The sequence below is a fragment of the Silurus meridionalis genome, chromosome 26 (assembly GCF_014805685.1).
Source record: "Silurus meridionalis isolate SWU-2019-XX chromosome 26, ASM1480568v1, whole genome shotgun sequence".
NCBI lineage: Eukaryota > Metazoa > Chordata > Actinopteri > Siluriformes > Siluridae > Silurus > Silurus meridionalis.
In genome coordinates this window covers 9,003,867-9,025,369 of record NC_060909.1, presented here as the reverse complement: position 1 = coordinate 9,025,369, position 21,503 = coordinate 9,003,867, and the positions used below count along the sequence as shown (strand labels likewise).

The window sequence follows — 21,503 nt, the reverse complement described above, 5'->3', positions numbered from 1 at the left end:
GAAAGCACACATTTTATTCAGGTTTCCAGCTGTAAGTCGGTTAATAGGAAATGGCTTGAATTATAAAAGTAAAAAAATTCTGCACAAGTGACTCCACCGCGTTGTTATTGCTCAGACTTACATCTATCTTCCGAACTGTCATACACGAGTTAAATAAGGGATTTGACGTAAACGCTATTGGCTATTTAAAAAAGGGGGGAGGAGCCAATTGAAACGTCTCTCCTTGACTTCACTCAAAGCATTTAAGGCACTTCAATGGACTTTAATACTGAAGTACAAACTTCAAAAACAAAAAAGCCTTTTAGAATATTACATTCTCAGTTCTGATTGGTCAGAATATATTGATTAGCTAAACACTAAAGATGCTAAGGCAAGATAGTCAAGTGCAATCACAGGTTTCTATCAAATGCACTCCTAATAAGTTAACGTTCGTCATAACAGCAGGTTTAAAAAGACTGTCTGGTTTATAGTCCACATATTCCAACATTGGGGTTTATAGTCCAACATTGTCTCTTTAGGGAAGACTTTAGGGCTGTACTTTTACTGTATTATTAGGTTCAAGTGCGAAGAAATAGAAACTGTGTGTGTATAGGAGGTATAAGATGAGAATTTGATGTATATGAGGAATACAACACTTCAGGTTTGCATTTTCTTTTTATTTATTTATTTTTTATAATAAACACAGCTTATTGTTTAGTGTATTACTAATTATTAACACACATCTGGTACTCAGTCTAAGAATCATTAACATTAATGAAAGGAAATAAAAGATCTAATTTATTTTTAATTGGATACCCGTGTGCTTGATTAAGTTATAAATGATTAATAACATTTAAATAAAGAGTGTCGACTATGCTTTACTAATATTCCGGTTGTATTTGTGCTGTGCAGAGGCGTAGGCTCCTACAGGAACTTGGCGAGCAGAAGATTCCCTTCCTGTCTCCCTCAGATCCCGGCTTCCAGAAGCTAGTGAGTCCTTCTGCTTCCGATACTGCAATAATCTGCTTAAGTGACTATTAAAAGTTATAACACAATGAAAAGAATAATAATTGATTACTCACAACTGATGCATCGGTACATTATACATTAAATACAGTAATCCCCTGGTTTATCATTAGACAAACTTATAGAGAAATTTATGTTTCAACATGAGTTTCATGTTGAAATAATTAAATTTATTAATACAAATATAATTAATTATAAAATGAAGTAAAATGTTAATACAGTATAGTACCGTATACATAAAAAAGCATTTTTTTATCGCAGGACACCAAACAAAACCTTTGCTGTTTCCACACGGACGGTTTTAATTGCCGGATGTGTGCATAATGGCTGTTTTTTGGGAATAGGGATATAAGTCTCTAATCCATTACCACAGTAGATGCCGGTAATGCTCTACTTAAGAATGTGAACCGCCATTGAAGAAGAAGAATCATGGCAGTTTGCTTGATCATGCTTGATTGATTAGTAAAACAAAAGTTTAATGATTTAAATAAATAAATAAATAAATAAATATATATATATATATATATATATATATATATATATATATATATATATATATATATATATATATCGTGAATAAATGTGTTGCATTGATGGTTTTAATTTTGCCTCTTTTATATTTATTTACTCATTTATTTATTTTTGATTTTTGTTTAAAATAAAACAGAAATGCGCGTTGCGTTAATTGGGCGCTAATAAAATCAGTACTGTTAAAATGAATTTGCGTTTATTTTGACAGCCCAATTATTGACACTTATTTGATATTTATGTACTTGCTGTCTTACTTCCATAGTTTATTAATCAGAGGAGTGATCAGTTTTATTATTCCACACACTAACTTGAATTTATTTGCGAGGTGAAACAAAAACAAAACAAAAGCTTGTTGCTTGTATCTTTGTGTATATATTCTTGCTTCATGATTGCTTCTTTGATGTGAGATGTGATGCATTAATAATTGTGTAAGTGAGATATTAGGCTCTTTACTGCATTATATACTGGTACTGTTGTCAAAAGCTAATGTCTGTTGTGCTGCAGTGGGACACCAGTTATTCGGGACTGATGCTGCGGTGCGCAGGCAGCCTTTCCCCGGGCCTGGACGAGCGTGTTCAATCCGCACTGATCACTCTGCGTGACCGAGGCTGCCTCCTAAGGGATCTGGTGCGCGTGCGAGAGCGTGATGTGTTCACGGCCGTGTCGCGTGCTCTCGTTGGCCAACCCGGTTGCACCTACCGCTACCTGGACACTCGTCTCTTCACCATCCCCTGGCACTGTGAGGATGACGAGGGCTTGGGACGGAATGAAGGCCACGGAGACAAACCCTGCTGTGACGCCAGGCTGCGAGCTGCCTGCAAAGCCTTATGGGAGTTGAACCAGTTCTTCTGCTCGGACGTGCAGCAGCATCAGAACACCCGGGCCAGCAAACGCAAGCGCAGTGAAGAGGAAGAAGGAAAGGAAGAGACCAAACGTGAAGGATGTTCTGAAGATCGAACATGCGAAGAAAAGGAAGACAAGAAGGCGGGAGAAGATTCGGATAGCGGACAGGGCTGCTCTCGCTCGTCTCCTCATTCTTCCAAATCCGGCCCGATCCGGTTTAACATCACTCTCATTAACTACATGGACCCGGCCGGCATGAGCCAGCTGAAGGAGGAGCCGTACTACGGCATGGGGAAGATGGCGGTCGGGTGGCACCATGACGAGAATCTCGTTCCTCTTTCACCTGTCGCTGTTTATAGCTACAGCTGCCCGGGAGAGAGCAAGACTGAAGGTGAGGGCGTGACACAAACAGTGTGTAACACCGAGTTAGTGTGAAACACGATCAAAGAATTGACATGAATCGTTAGCAAAATTGTAGTTTATCATTATTGCAAGGAGGATCGAATAATTGAAAGATTTCTGCAACTATGAATGACATATAAAACACAATGGGGGGAAAAACATCAGTGTGTTGACAGAGTGCTACCAGATTTTACAGGAATTCTCATGAAATGTACTGAAGCAATAAAAATGTTTTTTGAAAACATATTCCCTTAGGTGCTGATGGAAGGATGTGTTGTTATGGAGAGGATCATTATGTAGGGAATACTGAATGTGTATAAAAATCTGCTAATTATTTATACTTCACTTCTACTGCCAGTAGTAGCCTTCTTCATTCATGGCCTTTGACCCCTGGTTAATGCCTGTACCATTAAAAAAGTAATCAGCTCTTAAAATATAAACCTTTAGTAGGTTCTCCAGTGGTTCTTAAATCAGATATTGTATTTCGTGTTCTTGGTAAAACCACAGAAAGACAAACAATGTATGTTTATGGGTTCTAGATTCAATTATTAGATTGAGTTTCTTCATAGATAATTAATTCATCGTTAACTACCCAAAGAAATCCCAAGCAGTCTGAAGCCGGGTTTAATTTTAAAACTCGCTGCGAGCTAGAAAAAGAACCCCAAATCCTCACTAATGTGGACTCACTAATGCAGGACCCTATTTTGGATGGAGACCTTTAAAAGTTTTAAATTTGCAGTTTTAATTTTAAATAATTAAAATTAATTTTAAACAGGTCTTAATAGTCCGAATGTCCGTATAAGGGCAACTCTAATGCCCACTGAAATGCTCCCACAGCACTTTAGAAGGTTTGTATTTGTTTGTTTCCGTGGTGTTGTAGTTCTTTCGCTAGTCCTGATATCGTTCGACTTAAATTTAATTCCTGTTGGTGGTAAAAAGGTCTTGAAAAGTCTTCAATTTGCAGAAACCCTCTTTTCCCATTTAGGAGCATAAAAACAACACTTTATGCAAAATGTCATATAAAATAGTTAATAGCTTTAAAAATAGGCTTCTAGCCTTTCCAATGAAGGTTGAGCATGTGACATTAGAATCCGGTCTCACCAGATCTTCACCCATGATATGGTTTTGATTTGTCAAGAATTGGTCTTGAGCAAAGCAAAGCCAACAAGTGTGCAGAGACCCACCACGATTCGGCAACAATTAAGGCAACACACCCCGACTCTACACTTACCCGTTCTCATACATGTTTCTCTAAAGAGAACCACCTGTCTTAGCTTTGTTTCACCCATATCCTACCCACCAATTTGACCTCTGACCTTTCTGGAGTCTGCTTTAAAACACAGTACCTCAATGTGTAGTGTCTGTGTGTGTGAGGCCAAATTGACCTCTCGGTTCACTGACAAAAGCTGTTCCTATGTGAACACACACCAGCTGCAGCGCTCGCTTTAGTGTGTGTCGCTGTGAAGCTCTGCAGAGACGGCTAGACAGAATCACTACCAGGAGGCTCGTCTCTTTTTTTTTTATTTTTTTATTATTTTTTTTTTTATAAGATCTTAGGCTATTCCGGCATTAGCATGTGCAGGATTTTCATCGTGCATGCCCCTTTGGGCCTGGTCCTGGATCGATCTGGTTTGTAATACAGTAATGCACTGTGAAGTGAGCAGAGCTTTTAGAAAGCCATTTTCATGAGGACTGGTGTTTTTTTTTTCTTTACACATTTTCCATACCTCAGCAAAGTTCCTGTGCTTAACACCTCATCTTCAAGTACCAACTTTCATTCAAAATAGGAAACAGCTCGTCTATCTGTTGGTGACTGATTACTTCAGCCCATCTCCAATCTCTGATATGTGGTTACTTCGAAAATAAACAATTCGGACATGATTTTCATCAGATGGAGCAGCGCTCCTGATTGAATCCCGAGCAGGCGCTGATGCTCTCCGTGCTGGCAGCCCTTTGAGAGCTGTGTCAGAGAACACGGGGCTGAAATTAAGTTACTATTTATCCCTGCTGAGCAAAGAGAACGTCCTGCTCTGGGCTTGGCCTCTGAGAGGAATTTAGTATTGATTTTACTCAGCTGCCCTTTGCTTTATGATTTCTTCTTTGGTTATTGTTCTCTCTCTTTTACGAAGGTGAGAAGAGGAAAATGCCTCCAGAGTCATTTCTTTTCTTTGAACACTATTTGCCCGTTAGCTGTAAATAGCAATGCTGTAGATTCAAGTCTGTGCTGATAACAGTGTTAATAATTCTCATGGTTAAAAGTAAGAATACTGATGTTGGTGTCCAGCTTTTATTTTCCAGATTCTTTGGAAGATATATGAAATAGAAATATAATCTTTTCTTCAAATAGAATCGAGGACTTTAGTATTATTTAAGTATTATTTTAGTAGTACTTAACAGTAATACTAGTAAAACTTTAGAAATGTAACTATGCTACTATTACTTCCACTGCATACCTCTACTACTATTACTACTGCAACCAGAACTACATTTAAATTGATGGCATTTGGCAGACACCTTTATACAGAGCTACTTACATTTATACAACTGAGCAGTTTATGATTAATTAAGGGCCTTGCTAAAGGGCCCAGTAGTGGCAGCCCAGTGGTGGTTAGACCTTTTCATCATAGGCTAGTAGTACTTTCGCTATCACTTTTTACCACTAGTAATACTACTGCTTTTACTACTACTATTTCTAGTGCTACTACCCTTAATACTAATACTAATTGTGCTACTACTTCTACAAATACTGCTACTATTATTATTACTACTACAACTTTCATTATTGCTTTTAATACTATATTACTGTTTCTATGTTGCTACAATATTTACTACTACTACTTCTAATAATTATACTGCTACTATTACTGAATTAAAATTAATGTTATTACCGATACTAAACCAGCGGACTCTATATGGATCACGGACCAGTTTCATGCAAGACAAACTTGGGGGGGTATTTACACCAATAACGTTTAATTATATTGCCATTATACGTTATATGGTTTAATTATTACTTTCAGTATTACATTTTAAGATAAAATTGTAGCTCAATTCACCAGAATGAAGAATTCATTGGAGATTAATTTTTGTCGTTGCATAGAAAACACTGAAACGAGTTTTGGAAACGGGCAGATGTCATTAAAAAAAAATAAAAATAAATAACCAAAACATTCTGTTGACTGCAAAACTTAAAACCGAAATAAAACAAAAATGTAAAATGGTATTCTCTACGCTCCACTAGATATTTGAATGGTGTAAACACTTCAAAGATGGCTGTACGTCCATCAGTGACGATTCCAGTCATGATGTTGTTGCGGCTGCTACTAGCTATAGTACTATTACTACTGCTGTTACTATTACTATTAATACTACAGTACAGTCATTACGTTACTTCTACTATGCTGTGTGAATATTCCATAGCATCGAATCTCTGTCCCGTGGATCCAAATCCCAATGCAACCCTTTAATATGTGGTCATTTATGTATAAGAGCTATATAGGGGACAGGTATTGATGGTGGGTGAGGTGAGTACCAGTGTTCCAGTTCAACCCAAAGGTGTTCTGCAAGGGTTGGCTCTGTGCAGGACACTTGTTGTTCTGGGAGTATGTCATGCTGGAACATGTTTGAGCCACTTAATTACAGTAAAGGGAAAGTGTAATGCTACCACATTTAAAGCCGTCCAATGCTACTACTGCTAATAATAAAATCCAGCAGGAGTTTAGTTTAGACTTTTACTTTGTTGGTGTGTGTTGACAACAGTAAAGCCAGAGAAGAAAGAAGGACAGACATCAAATGAAGGAGAGAAAGGAGATGGAGAAGGAGGGAGCCAAGAAGAAGCGGAAGAAGCAGGGGAGGAGGGGACGAGTCAAAAGGAAGCAGAAGGGAAGAAAGAGAAGGTGTGCTGGCGTGTGGGCTTGAAGGTGGCCTGGGACATCCACACACCAGGGTTAGCGCTGCCACTGCAGTCTGGAGACTGCTATTACATGACAGGTATATATATACACACACACACACACACACACACACACACACACACACACACACACACACTGCATCTTTTGGGCATAAGCCATAACATGCATTTGCAGAGGCAGATGGATGAAAGTGAGTGCAAGCTGTTTATTGACAATTCAAATCAGCAGATAAAATCTGGCAGGAGTTGAATGTGAAAATGTTTAAGAGCCAAAATGTTTGAGCGTCTCTAGATGGGAACAGCATGAACATTTCAAAAAAGGACAGAAAGAAAGACAGAGAGCAAGAGAGAGGTAGACAGATACAGGGAGTCATAGTAAGAGACATAGAATGAAAGGTAGACAGACATAAAGAGTGTAAAAGAGGTGAATAGAGAGTGAGGGAGGAAGACAGAGAGACATGTAGAGAGTGAGAGGAAGGTAGACAGAGATAGAGCTGAATACAGAGTGAGAGATGAATAGAAACAGAGAGACACAGAGATTGAGAGGTACACATAGACAGAGAGAGAGAGAGAGAGAGAGAGAGAGAGAGAGAGAGAGGTATAGACAGTGAGAGAGAGATAAATAGATGTATAGACCATGAGAGAAAGGTAGACAGAGACAGATAGAGGTATAGAGAGTGGGAGAGATGTACACAGAGACAGATAGAGGTATAGAGAGTGGGAGAGAGGTAGACAGAGACAGATAGAGGTGTAGAGAGTGGGAAAGAGGTAGACAGAGACTGATAGAGCTATAGAGAGTGAGAGAGCAGTAGACAGAGACTGATAGAGCTATAGAGAGTGAGAGAGGTAGACAGAGACAGATAGAGCTATAGAGGTGAGAGCAGTAGACAGAGACAGATAGAGGTATAGAGAGTGAGAGAGAGATAGACAGAGAAAGATAGAGCTATAGAGAGTGAGAGAGGTAGACAGAGGCTGATAGAGGTATAGAGAGTGAGAGAGAGATAGACAGAGACAGATAGAGGTATAGAGGTAAGAGTGAGGTAGACAGAGGCAGATAGAGGTATAGAGGTGAGAGTGAGGTAGACAGAGGCAGATAGAGGTATAGAGAGTAAGAGTGAGGTAGACAGAGACAGATAGAGGTATAGAGAGGAAAGAGGTAGACAGAGACAGATAGAGGTATAGAGAGTGAGAGAAAGATAGACAGAGAAAGATAGAGCTATAGAGAGTGAGAGAGAGGTAGACAGAGGCTGATAGAGGTATAGAGAGTGAGAGAGAGGTAGACAGAGGCAGATAGAGGTATAGAGGTGAGAGAGAGATAGACAGAGACAGATAGAGGTATAGAGGTGAGAGTGAGGTAGACAGAGGCAGATAGAGGTATAGAGAGTGAGAGAGAGGTAGACAGAGACAGATAGAGGTATAAAGAGTGAAAGAGAGGTAGATCGAAAAACAGAGAGACAGAGATTGAGAGGTACACAAAGAGAGAGAGAGAGAGAGAGAGAGAGACAAATAGAGGTATAGACCATGAGACAAAGACAGATAGAGGTATAGAGAGTGAGGAGAGGTAGACAGAGACAGATAGAGGTATAGAGGTGAGAGTGAGGTAGACAGAGACAGAAAGAGGTATAGAGAGTGAGGAGAGGTAGACAGAAACAGATAGAGGTATAGAGAGTAAGAGTGAGGTAGACAGAGACAGATAGAGGTATAAAGAGTGAGAGAGGTATAGAGAGAGAGAGAGGTAGACAGAGGCAGATAGAGGTATAGAGAGTGAGAGAGAGATAGACAGAGACAGATAGAGGTATAGAGAGTGAGAGTGAGGTAGACAGAGGCAGATAGAGGTATAGAGTGAGAGAGAGGTAGACAGAGACAGATAGAGGTATAAAGAGTGAAAGAGAGGTAGATCGAAAAACAGAGAGACAGAGATTGAGAGGTACACAAAGACAGAGAGAGAGAGAGAGAGACAAATAGAGGTATAGACCATGAGACAAAGACAGATAGAGGTATAGAGAGTGAGGGAGAGGTAGACAGAGACAGATAGAGGTATAGAGAGTGAGAGTGAGGTAGACAGAGACAGAAAGAGGTATAGAGAGTGAGGGAGAGGTAGACAGAAACAGATAGAGGTATAGAGAGTAAGAGTGAGGTAGACAGAGACAGATAGAGGTATAAAGAGTGAGAGAGAGGTATAGAGAGTGAGAGAGAGGTAGACAGAGATAGATAGAGGTATAGAGAGTGAGGGAGAGGTAGACAGAGACAGATAGAGGTATAGAGAGTAAAAGAGAGGTAGACGGAGACATAGAGAGTGAGAAAGAGTGAAAGAACTAGAGGCCTCTTTATGCTGATGGTTCCAGCAGATGCCCTTATTTTAAACTCATGCCACACACACACACACACACACACACACACACACACACACACACACACACACACTTACACACACACACTGTATTGTTCTCGGAGGTACTCGATGACCTCAGTAAGGACACTTTTTATGTCCGTCATTTGCTGTGTACGAGCATGACTAATCACAGTTGGCTTATATTTTCTTCTGCTCTCTGTGGAACACCCACTCTCTACCTCTCTCTCTCTCTCTCTCTCTCTCTCTCTCTCTCTCTCTCTGTCTCTCACTCTCTCTCTCTTACACACACACCCACACACACACACATATACACGCACACACACTCACTCACACACACCTTTTATTGTCTCTCGTTAGACATGTTCATCTCTTTAGAACCCGGAGTCTTTTTTTATCCCGCATACTTTGATCATTTACAGCGACTCCAGGAAGAAACCAGAGACTAAATGTTCACACGTTTGATGATTGATGAGTTTGTAAACCTGCTTCATGAATAAACGATGTGGACTTAAACCGCTCCCGGGCAGCGGGTTATTAATTAGACTCACCACTACAATTTCAAAATGGCGCCAGTGATTTGCAGCATTAACTCCGGATGATGTATAAAGAAATCAAATTCCTCTAAAGCTCTGCTCCGGGTTTGAGATTTACGGCTGTCAGGAAGCACAAGACAGCGCCACGCTTTTGCCTTTAATTTCCCGAAACAGTATTTTGTCGCGGCCCGGCTCCTCGATTTGCTAATGCCCGAGCCGCTGAGTGCAAATTGAATCACTTGTATTTGCACCAAATGGAATTTCGAGGCTGGTTAAAGAAGGAACAATGCGGTGGGGCGAGCAGCGAGCCTCAGCCCCGTAATAAGATTTCCAGTTTCGAATGCTCCTGGGAGTGGACAGACGCTTTGACCCAATAGATTTAAAAGCCTGCTTCCTTGCGCAGACAGGAGGCAAGCCTGATGACAAGAGAATAATGATAGATATTTATTACGGGAATTTGTTTCGCCTCATGATTCATTCAAAGAGCGTGAGAGGGCCCGGGTCGAGAGTGATCCCACATTATTGGATATAAAGCGACCTTAAAAGGATGTAATACTAGAGGGAGGTATAAGCGGCCAGGAAAGAAAAACACACTTTAGTTTTTTTTTTTTAGTTATTTATTTTTTCTGGCCTTTCATCGTTACACAGTGCTCAGCAAAGCATGCCACGGTAATCCTTTATCACTTCAGCCAATTTCACACATCACATTCTAACTTCTTTAAAGCAGATTTTATTAACAAGATATAAATCAAAATATGTGTTTGCACATCCGGGTTTAAATAAAAGGACAGTAAAATGCCAGTAAGAGGTCTGTGTTAAATGCCTGTTTTTGTGTTTGTGTAGATGATCTGAACAGGACACACCAGCATTGCGTACTTGCAGGAGATGCCGCCAGATTCAGCTCGACACATCGGGTTGCACAGGTCAGACACTAATCCCTGCCTCTCCTTAGTAGCTGTTGACCTGTAAAAATACTTTGCAGTGAACATATTTTGCATGTTCTCATTGGACTGGCGTTTAACACTGTACGCAGCGGCCCCCAAACCCTGGGCCGCGGACCGGCACCGGTCTGTGGGTCAATTGGTACCGGGCCGCACAGAAAGAATACATAACTTACATTATTTCCATTTTATTTATTATCTGATTCTGAACGAGTGACAATAAAAAAGCTATAAGCATGCATAAATTGCATAAATATATATAATAGATGGATGGATTAATAGATAGATTGATTGACTTGCCTTCATTTAAAATATTATCTTGGGGTTTGCTTCTTCTTCTTCTCCTCCCCTTGTTTTTAATGTAAACAGGGTTTTTTTTATTGTTTAACCTTAAAAATCTGACTCATAAGCACTAATTATAACATGCATTGCATTTATTATTCTTCATGTTCAATGTAAGCTGCCTCATATTTGGCCAAAAGCAGAGAGAAAAAAGATTTTTTTCTACTTAAATGCCCTTCTTGTGTTTTTAATTTTAGTCTATACAGAAAATTTCTCTAATAATTTGTTTGACATATCACCTCGTCACATTGTGATAAATGCGTTTTTAAATTTTTTTTATTTAATATAAATACAATATAAATAATGGCCATTCTCATTAGAGGTGCCAATTATTCGGAATCCGACTGAACATGAACATTAACTGAACTGAAACTGGTTAACATGAACTCAAAACCTACAACTGATACCATACCCTTAGCTACATTTATAACTTTCTAGTAAACACATCATTAGATTTTATGGAACTGGAATTATGGGATGCTGCATCAGTTTTGTCAGGATATGAGACCAGCAATATTTTTTCAATCCACCTATTCGGTCACTTCTACATTATAATTCTTCTTCTCATCTTCCTGTGTTCTTATGATTCTTTAATTCTCATATTTCTTCCTGTTGACATTTAAAAAAGCTGAACAAATAAACTTTTTGGTGCTAATCCAACAGATATATTATTAAATTATTGTACGTGGGGTCAAGCATGTGATGTTTAATAACGTTTTAATATAAATTCTTTGCAGTGTACAACAGGAACGTTGGAGTACATCCAGAAACGCTGCTCTGAAGCTTTGGAGAACTTGCACACAGATCCTGAAACTGGCACTAAGAGTCTGCGCTCACTTCTCCTCTCCACCTTACAGCACATAGAGGACATCCATAATGAGGTGTGTTTTTGGTTGTGTGTCATGTCAAGTCAAGTCAAGTTTATTTGTATAGCGCTTTTCACAACAGACATTGTCTCAAAGCAGCTTTACAGAAATCAACAGTCAAGGTGAATGGTGTGCATTTATCCCTGATGAGCAAGCCATGGCGACTATGTAATAAAAACTGCCACTTTATGTCTGCTTCGGAACGCATCATAGAGTAGTATAACCCATGTATGAGTGTCCGTTCTTGTATATTACGCATAATCATAATCTGATCTTCATAGCTTTGAACTTGATGTTTTCTGAGCTCGTCGTTCAGGTGTGACAGATTCATATATGACTTACAGGAATTTCTGTTGATAAAATGTCTCTTTTGCACTCTGAACACTTTATTGCGTGATTATAATGAAAATTTCTCTGGAGATAAATTTAGGGAATTTTTCAGTAAAGTTTGAAGGCAGCAAGGAGACAAATGGTGACTGTAATAGGAACCATGGTTTGTAATAGCACTCGGTAACAGTCTAGAATAGTACCACAAGTACAGTGGAACCTCGATACTCACGACACGCGCGACCTCGATAGTTCTCGACTTTTCATTTGGAACCGGACTGAGAGTAACTCGCGACAAATCTGATCGTTCGCGAGAAGCCGCGAGTGGCTCGAAAGTTCGGTGTAACATTTCAAAACAGAGTTTGTACTAATAAATTACATAAAAATGTTTGAAAAACTGTATTATTCATGTAAAGTAGTAAATAAAACATTTATGACAAATAATTCACAATTTTTGTTGATTTGACAGTACAGTACATGTACAATTCCCTTTGAAAAAGGAACCATCAAGAGTCAAAACCTTGTGATTTTTTGTTACTCGGGAGGAGTATCGAGGTCGAACTGTATGCGATTATTCTGTTTTGTTGTCTTGACTACGCTTGTTGTGTCAGGAGAGCAAAAACCAATGAACTTGCATGGACCTTGTTTATTTAGAAATTGTTATTGTTTATTATAACGTCTCTTGACCTGGACTGAATTTGTGACTGAATTATTAAAGTCAATAGCACAAAATATTTCTAATATTCATTTGTAAAATAAACGAATGACCCAGAATTTTTTTTTCTCGGGACCCCAGACTCTCATGGACTTTTAACCCCAGAACTATGGAACTATGTAGTTCTTCTTCTGACTGTTACCTCATTCTTGGAAATGCACACTTGTATTGGATGTGATAAAGTGATCAAGGCATTGGACTCTGGATCAGAAGGTCACAAGTTCAAATCCCAAGCTGCCACTGCTGGGCCTTTGAGCAAGGCTCTTAACCCTCAACTGCTCATTTGTAAATCCCTCTAGAAAAAGTGCATATTCCAAATACAAGCAATACAAATAAATAGAAATATATAGGATTTTTATGGATGCAGTAGCATGCAATTTTTTTCTTTATTTGAAGGCCCAAAACCTTTCCAGCATGTCAAAGCATTTGTGCACAAAACCAGAAGATATGGTTTACATTGGTTTAGAGCTCTCACCTCACCCCTATTTAACACTTTAAGATGAATTGGAACGCTGTCTGCACCACAGGCTTCCTCACCCTACATCAGCAGCTGAGTCAGGTCCTTGTAGCTGAATGAACACAAATCTTCACAACCACATTCCAAAACCTAGGGAACTTCTTTCCAGAAAGATGGGGTTTATTATAAAAGCAAATTACGGTCAGGTGTTCCCAAACCTTTGTTCATATAGCGTGTATGAAGATTTTGGCTTGAAATGTTATAAAAAGACATTGCGCTTTCAAGACTCTTTAGGTTCTGTGTGAATAAAATAATTTTCCATGTGTGACTTCATCATCAGTGAACATGACTTACAAAGTTAAAAAGCCCCATGACTTTTCAGTTGTTAAAAGGTTGTGCTTATATATTATTACACCAAAACAACGGTGTGTATCGAAAACCTTTTCCTTGCCAGACTACTATGGAGGCCTCGGTTCTCCACAGCTTCTTCATTTTTTTTTCTTACCCCAGCATGCACACATTGTACTGATTGATTGGGCCTGTTTGTTTGAAGGGGCTCATGAGGACTATAGTAAAATGATGGATTGTTGTCCTAAGTTATTTATTATCACAGCCCGGTTTTCCAGTCCGAGCCGAGCGATGTAGTTTGACACGTACGACCACGCTGGGAACAATAACACGGCGCACTGGAGATCCGAGCAGCTCTTTCTAGCCGAAGAGGAAGAAGAGGAAGTAGTTGATTTGGTGTTGATTGGGATAAAGACAGCTGTTCAGAGTCACCCAAATATATATTAAGGGTTTAATAGAGGATGTTAAGACATTTTAAAGCCCCAATTTTATATAATGGTAGGCTGTTCATTTAGAATTATAGTGACATTTACAACACAACGTTATTCTTTTTTTTTATAAAAGAATAAAGTAAAAAGAATGTGAAAGTATTACATTAACTGCACAAGTACCCCTTCAGTTTCCAGGAACTCCGTAAGTTAGTTTTGTTGCAGCCAGTTGAAACCAAAAGAAATCACAGTTAGCTGAATGGAGTCGACCTGTATGTGATTAAAATGTCTGAAGATCTCTAGATGAATAATTCTTTTTATGGAAGACCCCAGATTTTGTGAGAAAACATACGAAAGACATATAAAGAGAGTCATGAAGATGCGAGAGCTATTAAAACAACAACAAAAAAACTCAGACCAAGTTTTGAGCAGCACAATGCAGCGTTAAAGCTGTTATCGACAGATGAAAAGAATATGGCGCAACTGCAAATCTGGCTAAAGGAAGTGTTTTGTCAAAAAGAGAAGGGAAAAGAAGGGATTATTCAGAGAATTAACCAAAATATCTGTAGCTCGAATAGAAGATTTTCAAAGAGCATCCATCGGCAGGAAACTCCACAGATCTGGGGTTGAGCAGTGAGAAGAGTGTTGCGGCATATAAAATCCCAGTTGAAGATTGTCGAAAGATATGTTTTTAGCAGATATGTAAAAAGGCCTGAGGTTTCTGGTCTGATGAGAGCAAAAAAAAAAAGCAAAAATTTGGTGAAAACAGTAAATATTTAGCACCCTGAGAATGCTAACTCTTACTGTGAAGCATGGTGGTGGAAGTATCATGTAGACTATTGCTCTTTGATGAGCCGTTGCTATGGCATATTCTTTCCTTTTTTTAAAATAATAAAATCTATTTTACATACATACATACATATATATCTGGATGCGTGCCAAATAGTCTGATACAGCATAACTTGAATGCTTTGCAAATACCGATAAGATAATTTGCATTTGGTTAGCTTATGTCTACAAGCCACTTCTTGATTGGAAAAAAAAAGGATAAAGAATGGTGTTGTGAGTAAGCGGGAGAGAGAAGAGAGAGATCCATCATCCGCAATCTGCTCCTTTTCAGTCTCTACCTGCACAGGTGGCATTTACTTTCAGTATCTCTCCACGCCAGACGGCTCGACTCGAAATGCCAGCCGCTCGCTTTCTCTCTTTTTGTGCCCGCTGTGAAGCTGCTCCGCTGGAAACCGGCTTCTATGTTGGCTCAAAGCTGCCTGCTCAGCCTGTGTTCTCTCTGTAAAGGACAGGAGGACAATCAGAGCGGGAGGGAGGGACAGACACAGGGACGACAGCTAGCATTTGTAGCCTCCGGGTTCTGTTGGGCGCCTCCGGTGGCGCTAGCGGAGGTTAGAACTCGCTCAAAAGCGTAGCATTTCTTTGAAGAGGAGCCGGATCGAGGCAACCGAATGCTGTAAAGCACTTGTAATCTGCGTGTATGAGGATAGCGTCCATTTCTGAGGCACTGTGATGTTCGCTTATCCTGATTTAACGCAGAGCTCAGGGTACAATTTATGGATTTGGATTGATAAGCTGTATTGATATTCAGTGCAAAGATATTAGCTAGATAGAAACTCATATTCACAGCAGAGAGTTAAAAAAAATTCATATATAGATTTGGTTACAATTTTAGTGTTTAGAAAAAATTATCCAGGATTCGAACACTGAGACTAAAAACCTGAAAGGTATAATGAAATTCCTTAAATTGTTTTGTATTCCTGTGCTATAATTACACACAGGAGCATAGCAATGCTAATCATTATGTCGCAGTATTTTTGTAGAATGAAAGCTGCCATGTTGTCGGGTCTTTGTTCCTCAGTTTAAACTTTATTGTTGCGCTGTGTATGTTCTTGACATTCCACTGATAGCTGGTGTGTGTGTGTGTGTGTGTGTGTGTGTGTGTGTGTGTTGCATTTCAGAGCTTAGCTTTAAGTGTTTGTAGGAGGCCACATTTAAGCTGCTCACATTTATATTTGAGGCACTTTATGACACACACATGTAGACACACACACACACAAAGATACTCTCACACGCTTAGCAGGATTAAAAACGTTTTCAAATGAGCGAAAATGAAGGAAACCGGCATAGGAAAGGTGGATCCCCAAAGGGAGAACGATGAGGGAGGAGACAGTGAGAGAGAGAATGTAAAAGAGGAAGAAGTGTGTGTTGCTGGAGGGAGAGTGTGTCTGAGGTGTCTGTATGCATGTCTGATAAACTGTTTTGTTTCTCACAGGTGACACAAGGTAGGAAAACTAAACAAGAAACCTGACAACGAAAAACAACAGAAAATGCAGATGTTCCACATCCGTGACAGTTTTGATTAGAGCTAAATAAACCATGCTAACATAGCAGGTGAAACAAAACAACAAAACAAAACTAAACCAAAACATCTGTGCCTGTCCATGTGCATTTTTAGAAAAAGAATATCTAGAACTTCGAAGTGCTCTTAATCTTCTTCTTTTTGGGCGAACTCCCAGCAGCACTCTGCAGAACCTACACTTTTAAATATAAAAAAAGAGAAGAAAAATACGTTTTCCACCAAACCTCACTCCGAATACTGACAACAAAGCAAGCCCTGTCTTTTTAATTCTGCCCGCAAAACAAACACAGCCGCTAATGCTGACCACAATATGAGCTCCACAATACCTACCACAAAACAAACCCCAGCCCTAATGCTGGCCAAAAAATTTAAAGAAAACACCTTAAAACCTCAGCAAAAACTAACCCGACCCCTAATCCTGAGCAAAAACTAACCCCACCCCTAATCTCCATTTTCCTCTGTAATCTTGAACAAAACTTACTCCATCCCTAACCCTGACTCCCACCCTGACCCTGACTAAGAACTAACCTTACTCCTAACCCTAACCCTGACCAAGACCTAACCTCACCCCTGACCCTGACTAAGACCTAACCTCACCCCTGACCCTGAGCAAGAACTAACTTCACCCCAAACCCTAACCCTGACCAAGAACTAACCCAATCCTAATCCTGACCAAGCGCTAACCCCACCCCAAACCCAGACCAAGAACTGACCCTGACCAAGAACCAACCCCACCCCTAACCCTGACCAAGAACCTACCCCACCCATAACCCTGAACAAGAACTAACCCCACCCTTACCCTCACCCTGAACAAGAACTAACCCCACCCCTAACCCTCACCCTAAACAAGAACTAACCCCAGCCCTTACCCTCACCCTGAACAAGAACTAACCCCAGCCCTTCCCTTACCCTGAACAAGAACTAACCCCACCCCTTATCCTCACCCTGAACAAGAACTAACCCCACCCCTAACCCTCACCCTGAACAAGAACTAACCCCACCCCTAACCCTCACCCTGAACAAGAACTAACCCCACCCCTAACCTCACCCTGAACAAGAACTAACCCCAGCCCTTACCCTCACCCTGAACAAGAACTAACCCCACCCTTACCCTCACCCTGAACAAGAACTAACCCCAGCCCTAACCCTCACCCTGAACAAGAACTAACCCCACCCCTAACCCTCACCCTGAACAAGAACTAACCCCACCCCTAACCCTGAACAAGAACTAACCCCACCCCTAACCCTCACCTTGTACAAAACTAACCCCACCCCTAACCCTCACCCTAAACAAAACTAACCCCACCCCTAACCCTCACCCTGAACAAGAACTAACCCTCACCCCTGACCAAATACTAACCCCACTTCTAACCCTCACCCCTGACCAAGAACTAACCCCACCCCTGACCAAGAACTAACCTCCCACCCCTAACCCTGACCAAGAACTAACCCCACCCCTAACCCTGACCGAAAACAAGCCTCACCCCTAACCCTGACCAATAACTAACCCCACCCCTAACCCTGACAAATAACTAACCCCACCACTAACTTTGACCAATAACTAACCACACCCTTAACCCGGACAAACAACTGGCCCCACCTCTAATTCTGACCAAAAACTGACCCTAGCTCTAAACCTGACCAAGAACTAACCCCACTACCCCTAACCCTAACCCTAACACCGAACTAACCCCACCCCAAACCCTGACCTCACCAAGAACTAACCCCACCACTAACCCTGACCACAAATGAAAACCCCACCCCTAACCCTGGCCGAGAACTGACCCCACCCCTAACCCTGACCAAGAACTGACCCCACCCCTAATCCTTACCCTGCCCAAGAACTTACCCCACCCCTCTCCATGACCAAGAACTTACCCCACTCCTGTCCCTGACTAAGAACCAACCCCACCCCTAACCCCGACCAAGAACTAAAAACTGTGATTTTTTCTTTTAGAACTTTTATGAATTTTGGACATTTATTGTTTTATGTAAGTTTGTGCTGAATCTATCAACAGCTGCATAATATTTTTCCTTTATAATTTTGCTGTTATTATTGATTAAACCTCGCCATCAGCAACACAAAAGACACAAACATATTTCAGTATAAATATATACATTTTGTGCATCATGTGCTTTTTGGCAGGTGGAGTTTGAATGGCTGAGGCAGTATTGGTTCCAGGGTCGGCGTTATGCTCGCTTCTGCAGCTGGTGGAGTAAACCTATGGAGCGTCTGGAGACTGACTGGAAGCAGATGGAGAGAATGGTAAGACTACAGATACCTACACATAGAATGATATCATATTATCCTGAAGGGGTAATGCAGGGCAAATGATTGTGCCTTTCTCAGCTGTATGTATAAAATAAAAAAAAACATTATTTGAAAATGAAAATAAGAGACATAATAATAGCAAATACATAGCCTCCGGGTATACTGTTGAAACACCATGAGTTTATATCAAATGGTAATACATATGTGTTCTTAATCCACTGTTCTGATCCTTTATACATTTACATTTAGATAATTAGTTAAAACGATTCAGATGCATAAAGTTCTTCCTATTAATTGTTGTACAAACTTACATAATTCCACCACTAACCCTGACCCTGACCAAGAACTAACCCCACCCCTAACCATAACCCTGAAAAACTAACCCCCTAACCTGACCAATAACTAAGTCTGACCCTGACTAAGAACCTACCCCACTCCTCACCCTGACCTCGACCAATAACCAACTCCACCCCTGACCAAGAACTAACCCCACCCCTAACCATAACCCTGACAAAGAACTAACCCCCCCTAACCCTGACCAATAACTAAGTCTGACCCTGACTAAGAACCCACCCCACTCCTCACCCTGACCTCGACCAATAACTAAACCCACCCCTAACCCTGACCCTGACCAAGAACTATCCCCACCCCTGACCCTGACCAAGAACCTACCCCACCCCTCACTCAGACCTCGACCAATAACTAAACCCACCCCTAACCCTGACCCTGACCAAGAACTATCCCCACCCCTGACCCTGACCAAGAACTAACCCCACCCCTAACCCTGATCCTGACTAATAACTAACCCCACCACAAACCCTGACCAAGAACTAACCCCACCCCTAACCCTGACCCTGACTAATAACTAACCCCACCACAAACCCTTACCCTGACCAAGAAGTAACCCCACCTAACCCTAACCCTGACCCTGACCAAGAACTAACCCCACCCCTAACCCTGACCCTGACCAAGAACTAATCTATATCTATATCTATATCTATATCTATATCTATATCTATATATATATATATATATATATATATATATATATATATATATATATAGATATATAGATATATAGATATATAGATATAATAGATATAGATTTAGATATATATATATATAATAGATATAGATTTAGATATAGATATATATCTATTCATACAGCAAATAAATAAATATGTATGCTGTATGAATAGATCTAGTTGTAATGGTCACAACTTGGCATCATGACTTCCTTCATCAGTACTGAGCAATGTATTTTTTTATCTGTAGTTTTAGTGCGTCCGAGGTCTTAATACTGATGTGCACAATTCTGGTATTAGAAATCCTCACTGCCCTGTGCATTACTCAACTCCAAAAATGCACAAAGATGTGATGATTTCAATTTCTTAAAGTTTCTTAAAGTCATTCTTTTTACAGAATGAGGACGTTACACCAAACAGACCCAATTAGCTTCTGTAATATCATACGCATATCAACATTATAGTCAATTCAAAACAGTAAAACACTACCGTTTTTCTCGGCAGGCGTCTTCACGACATTTTCCTCAAGGAACAAATTGCCCCAGACATTTAATATTAAAAGGAAGCTGGGCTTGAACTTCACTGGGTATGGCTTTGAGTCATAGAATGAGTGGGAACGAACTGGCGCGCTGTGATTGCGATTAAATTGAAAAGGGTGATGAGTCAGCTGGTACTGGAATGTTGACATGCTTACAGAAAGCTTTACTTTTTATTACCTTTTTGCACTGTACATGACTGGTTTACTTCTCTTCTCTTTTTGAACGAGATTTCTTGTCTTTCTATCTGGAATAGTAAGTGTAAGTCTAGGATATATATTCATATATGCAATATATATCGTTTTTGATTTGGCATGCCTATGGAGGAAAGCTCAGCTGGTTTGCAGTGGTGGTGTATGGTTTTTTGAAAGTGCATGTTTGATCCATATGTGCTGTTTGGGAAGTAACACCATGTGGAGACGTTCCTCACAGCATTGAATTTCCTTATTCAGCTTTCTATAGTTGAGGTTTAAAGTGTGTGTGTGATACCAGTGGGTAGCATATGTGCACTCTGTCTTTATACTTTGCATTCACACTTCACTATGGATCATAAATACCACTTTATACGAGCAGTTAATCTGATTAAGTAGCGCCTCGGTTCAACTGATGACGGTGTGTTGTGTTACTGTAATTGACACAATCAAACCAATTCGACATCCTGAATTATAAACCCTCAATTAGCCGTCGTGTCATTTGTCATTTTCTCGTGCAGTAATTTAATGGAATATTGCTCTGTCAGATGAATTCTCTCATTGCTAATGAGTTATATTAAAAGCAAAATAAAGCTTGTCTTGCTGAAAGCTTGTAAGTGGTTATTTCAAAACATGCAGCTATGTAGCTACATGCATTCCTAAAATAAATTACATTTTTTTTTATACCTTTATAACTAAATCTATATATAAAATTAGGATGGTTCTGGTCCAAGGTTAAATTATCAGACTGATTCCATCCATCCATCGATCCATCCATCCATCCATCCATCCATCCATCCATCCATCCATCCATCCATCTATCCATCTATCCATTATTATTATTATTATTATTAACATTTGAACAGTTTACATTTTTAAAACAATTAAAAATAAAATGCCTGCTTGGTTAATTAATATACAACATAAAATTGTATCATATTTTATAAAAATAATACAGAACGAATTAAAATGAATGAAATACACTTTTTTAGTATATTTATTAAATTGAGTAATCAATAAAATTTGCACAAATTAAATTGATTAAATAAAATGAAATAAATGATAAAAATGTAATTAAATTGTTTACATTTGTTAGACTCCATT

General features: G+C 39.8%; 1 protein-coding gene across 2 annotated transcripts in view; it reads left to right on the top strand.

Annotated features, from left to right (window-relative positions):
* Positions 1–21,503, top strand: part of fto (FTO alpha-ketoglutarate dependent dioxygenase) — a 165,758-nt gene that overhangs the window by 26,307 nt on the left and 117,948 nt on the right. For both annotated transcript variants that reach the window (XM_046840527.1, XM_046840528.1), the window contains exons 2-7: positions 892–969; positions 2,041–2,770; positions 6,541–6,771; positions 10,424–10,503; positions 11,601–11,744; positions 18,522–18,641. In XM_046840527.1, the coding sequence (XP_046696483.1) occupies positions 892–969; positions 2,041–2,770; positions 6,541–6,771; positions 10,424–10,503; positions 11,601–11,744; positions 18,522–18,641 (1,383 nt within the window). The remainder of the gene's footprint in view (positions 1–891; positions 970–2,040; positions 2,771–6,540; positions 6,772–10,423; positions 10,504–11,600; positions 11,745–18,521; positions 18,642–21,503) is intronic.